The sequence below is a fragment of the Rhamphochromis longiceps genome, linkage group LG10, assembly GCF_057381845.1.
Source record: "Rhamphochromis longiceps isolate RC_006_pf linkage group LG10, R_longiceps_female_GT1.1, whole genome shotgun sequence".
In the NCBI taxonomy this organism is placed as follows: domain Eukaryota; kingdom Metazoa; phylum Chordata; class Actinopteri; order Cichliformes; family Cichlidae; genus Rhamphochromis; species Rhamphochromis longiceps.
The window spans coordinates 14004032-14008960 of NC_140566.1; the positions used below are offsets into that span (position 1 = coordinate 14004032).

Below are 4929 nucleotides of genomic sequence, written 5' to 3' on the forward strand. Positions count from 1 at the left end.
GTCTCAGTGTCATAAAATCAAACTTGTAATTCTCATTTAGATGCCTTTTTCCCAGTGTATCCCCCTTTAGAACATCAGAGGTAATAACCTGTGTTTACACAGCGGGATCATTTGTTCTCCAGGTACTTCTAACAGGTCAGCTTTGCTTTCATCTCACTCTCATTGTAAAGGAGGTCATAATCGTATCCAGATAAATAGAAAATACTGGCTGCTAATAAGACTCATCATCCATTCACAGGAGTTCTTATTTATTTGTTTGTTTGCTACATTTAAAAAACTAAAGACAGATATAGGATAAAACAGACTGAACAGAAAATTTAAATCATAGTGCTGACACGTGTTAAAACAATGCAACTGTTTGTGATGTGAACAATTGAGCTATTTGTTCTAAACTCTGACAAGATGAGCTGAACTAAATTTCTAAGTCCAATGCTTCTGTTATTAGGTTAGGCCAAAACCGAGTCACAAAAAAGGTCTACACACACATATTCACTCACAGGGTCTTGGACTTCATATATTTGGGGATATTAGCCAAAGTATTACAACATAACTTCCTCTGTGCCTTAATTGCATGTATCCATTTTGTATTTTCTAAGCAGTTACAATCAGAATCAGAATCAGAATCAGAATCAGAAACTTTATTGTCATTGTCACAAGAACAACGAAATGAAGAATGGTCCCCGATCATTGCATCATCCCTAGCAATATCAAAATATAAATAAAAAAATAAAATTCAATAAATAAAATAGATAGAATACTTAAAATACTAATAAGATGTAACAGTAAAAATTCACATACATTCCCACACACAAATTACAAAGTTAGTAATTTGTGATCATCAGATTTTGGATAAAATAGATAGATACTCCTAAAAGTGTATGAGGAAAAATAGTGAAATTCCAGCCCAATAACACAGGAATTACACTGCATAATTGCAGGCATCTTAACAAAAATGTTGCGACAGCTGCAATGAGGCTCAGGATTCATCCAGGGAAGGGCTGTGTTACTGCAAACAATTCCATGCAAAAATTTTCCATTTACAAAATGAGAAACATGCAAACAGTGAAAACAAAACTCTATTCATACGTGCAGACTCAGCCAGACGTTACATACCAGCCAAAATGACTCACATATTTTCTAATTCAGTACTCTCTGTTCATGCGGCATCTATTCTGAGCTGCGTCAGGAAGCTTTGTTAATCATATTTGGGCCCGAGAAAGTTCATTTACGAATGCTTTTGTTGTCACATTGGCCTGTAGTGAGCTCTGTGTTCAATGCCTAACCATTTTTGCCAGTGATTCACCACCATTTGCAGTCAGTTTGAACTTCTACCCACTCACGTCTAACTTGACAAAGTTACAGAAGCTAAAAATAGTGGCAAAAATGTGTTTTTTAAACGCATTTTTGTTAACGCGGACAGATTTGATATGGAGTTTTTTCTTCAAGCATTTCGGCAGCACTTCTTCCACGTAGTAGAATCAGGTCTTTAATCTCCTTGAATCCACTCTAAGCCTTTAAGTACTTGGTAATATCCTCTTAACGTGACATAGGTGTTATCAACTTGATTTAATGAATGTGCATGACTAGCAATGGCCAGGCTAATAGAACAGACTACCCCCCCCCACAATTGGCTTCGCCTTGTTAATTCTTTTGTTTCTTTTACTTCATGGTCTGAGTAATGCTTCATCTGGGGAAAAAAGGCACACAGGAGAAAGATTTGTGAAAAAAGAGTGCATCAAATTCGCTGCAGCAAATTAAAAGTGAATTAACAGCAAATTTAAAAAGACCCATAGAGATAGGCAAACAAGAAACTACCTTTGATTTGATTTGATTTTACTTCAAGTTTTGAAGGTGAAGCTTTTAAACTTTCCATCTCAGTTAAAATGATAAAAATTACATTGTGATTTCAGAGTTTATTTAACAGAAAAATGAACACATACGAGAAATTGTTGTATCATTTACCAATTACATTATTAACCCCCCCTAACACATGGTTATGAAATGTGAAGTCAAGCAAATATGAAAAGATTTACAAATCAGCTTTCATCGGACTAAAGGTCACAGACGGATAAATATCCATTTGGCCAGATGAGAGATAAAAGAGAAACATTGTCATTATAGTTTTTTAATCTCTAACAATTATTGCCGAAGCAATGCATGTCAGATCCTAACCCACAGTCAGTGTCTTTGCTAGCACTGTTGTCATGACTTTGTTTTTAATAAACAGTTTCATTATGCAACCTCTCACTGTCTGAGTGCCGAGTCCATATAGCACTGGGTTGGCAATGGGTGGAATGATGATAAAGTACAAAGACAGGAAGATCTGTGCTTCGACAGCCACATGACTCATGTTAAATCTGGTCTGGATTACTTCAAAAAGGGAAGCAATAGTGTAGTTCAACAAAGACAACAAGTGTGGGACACACGTTCTAAAAGCATTGGCTTGAGATTCTTTTGGAAATGTCCTACATACTCTTAAAATGTGTGTGTAAGAGAAAACTATCATCACTAATTGGGGGACTATAAAAAGCACAAGAATTGCAAGTCCTACAGTGCTTATGTACTGTGCATTTCTGCATGAATTTTTGACCAGTTCCATGTTCACACAGTACAATTTTGGCATGACTTTTCCACAGAAGCGAAGCTGTAAGGTAAGGGAGTAAAAAGATGTAAAAACAATAAATGGGTATAGACCTGTAAATGCAATGAGCTTGCATGTTTTTGAATAAGACATGATGCTGTAGTAATGGAGTGGGGAACATATCGCAATATATCTGTCATATCCCATAAGAGCTAAAATGCAGAACTCCCCACTTGCATATGTGTGCAGGAAATAAGCCTGAGCCATGCACCACTTCACGGTCACGTCGTGCGTTTTTGATACGAGCACAGCCATGACTGCAGGTAACAAAGCGCTGCTGCCGTAGATTTCATTAAGGGACAGCATGCAGGTGAACACGTTCATAGGCTGATGCAGCTGTTTGTTTTGGTGTATAACAGAAATGAGCAGTACATTCAAAACAAGGGTAATGAGGTAGAGCAGGAAAAATACACTAAACAGCCCATGTTTGTAGTTTTCCATGACAGCATACGCAGTCATTTTGAATGTTGCTGCAGTTGTGTTGTCCATGTTTCAGTTCAGTTCTGAAAAGAAAAAAAACATGAACTTCAAAATAAATATATGACATATTAATGACACATAAAATACACACTGGACACAGTAAAAGATATCAGCATGATCGGTTATTTCTAAAGTGTTCAATCATGATTTGTTGATTTATTGATTTTATGGTGCTGAGTTTAACCTAGATTTGCCACTGAAGTTCATAGTTATAAAGCTGTACAGTTACAGGTTCAGTGAGCAGGAATATACAGAGCATTTAGAAGCTATTTTGAGCCTACTGTACCTGTTTCTCCTCCTCTCCTTACTGCAGAGTGCGCTGCTTAAGTGGGCAGCCTTTTATCGCAGCTCAGGGTGGGTTAGTGGTGTGCTGATCTCTCCTGTTACCATGGTGAAAAAAAAAACGTCCCTCTGCTTCACAAACCCCTTTCAACTGTCCTTTCCTCCTATGCACATAATATAAATACCATAAAGGTCTTGCAAATAGATATAGATATTAAATGACTAATCGATACATTAACAACACATCCAGTGGAGACTGCACATTTCATTTAAAAGCTTTTAGTGCTTGACATTTATTTCCATTCTGCTGTATTTTACATTTATGCTGCATTTTCTTGAAAACACATAAACGTAGCTTGCTGAAGTCTTAATTCTTACTTGCGTTGCTCAATCATTCGCCATGAATCATTTGTCGGCCTGATTAAATGAAGCAGTTTGACAGTTAAAAGTATTGTTAATTTCCCAAATTTGACCTATAAGCAGTGGACAACCTAACGCACATGTGTTTGTGTGTTTGTGTGTGTATGGTTGCTATAGCCTGATATTATACACTCACTTATGCTCATGCATGTACACAAGGACAAGACTGCTAAAGTTCAAACCAAGCATCAGAATGGGGAAGAAAGGTGATTTATGTAACTTTGAATGTGACGTGGTTGCTGGTAGACAAGCTGTTCTGAGGATTTCAGAAGCTGCTGAACTACTTTTACCACACAACCATCTCCAGGGTTGACAGAAAAAAGAAGGGCTGGGTGAAAATGTCTAGTTGATGTCAAAGGTCAGAGAAGAATGGGAAGACTGCCTAGAGCTGATAGGAAGCCAACAGTAATTCAAATAAACACTCTTTACAAGCAAGGTATGCAGAAAAGCATCTCTGAATGCACCACATGTCTGGGCTACAGCAGCAGAAGACCACACCAGGTGTCACTCCTGTCAGCTAAGAGCAGGAAACTGAAGCTTTTCTGTTAATCAAATTTGGTAAGAGTGTGTTTGTGTGTTTGCTGATAGGGTCTGTACATTTTCTAGGCTCCTAGACAGCTTTAATGCTATAAGAGACTGGACAGGGAGAGAGAAAAAGATCTCCAACAAGTCAACACTTAGTAGATGGAGTTTTGGACTGGTGCCCCTGTGACCATGCAGCACTATTATCCCCGTTCTAGTTTTGATCAGTGCATGTCCTCTGGTGCACACATTAAGCAGCTTCACCACTTTCTATCAAAGAATCACAATGAAAGTAAGTGTAGATTCAAAAGAATTTGAGAAATGTTCGTGCATGCCTTGAGCTCTTCTTATAATATCGGAGTTCACATTTCTCTTTACTTACCAAGTCAGCCCTTGGGTAGAATTGGCAGAATGCTGCTGCTAGACTACTTACTAGTTCAAACACATATCACCCCACTATTATTTTTCCACCAGCGCCGGGTCGTGCCAGGATCCAGATCAAATTTCCCCCTTACACACAGAGAAATAAAAAGTTTGGCTCCTGCATATGAAGCTCAGAGCCACTCATCATCTTAAATTTTGCA

General features: G+C 37.9%; 1 protein-coding gene across 1 annotated transcript; it reads right to left on the reverse strand.

The window, feature by feature from the left end:
* Positions 1-2167: 2167 nt before the first annotated feature.
* LOC146660453 (olfactory receptor 52D1-like) lies at positions 2168-3130 on the reverse strand. The gene has a single exon (XM_085421640.1). The coding sequence runs from the start codon at positions 3128-3130 to the stop codon at positions 2168-2170; it is 963 nt and encodes a 320-aa protein (XP_085277766.1).
* Between the last annotated feature and the right edge of the window lie 1799 nt (positions 3131-4929).

What these genes read in the sequence shown, in the direction of transcription:
- LOC146660453 (XM_085421640.1), bottom strand. Translation starts at nt 3,130, where the DNA reads ATGGACAACACAACTGCAGCAACATTCAAAATGACTGCGTATGCTGTC.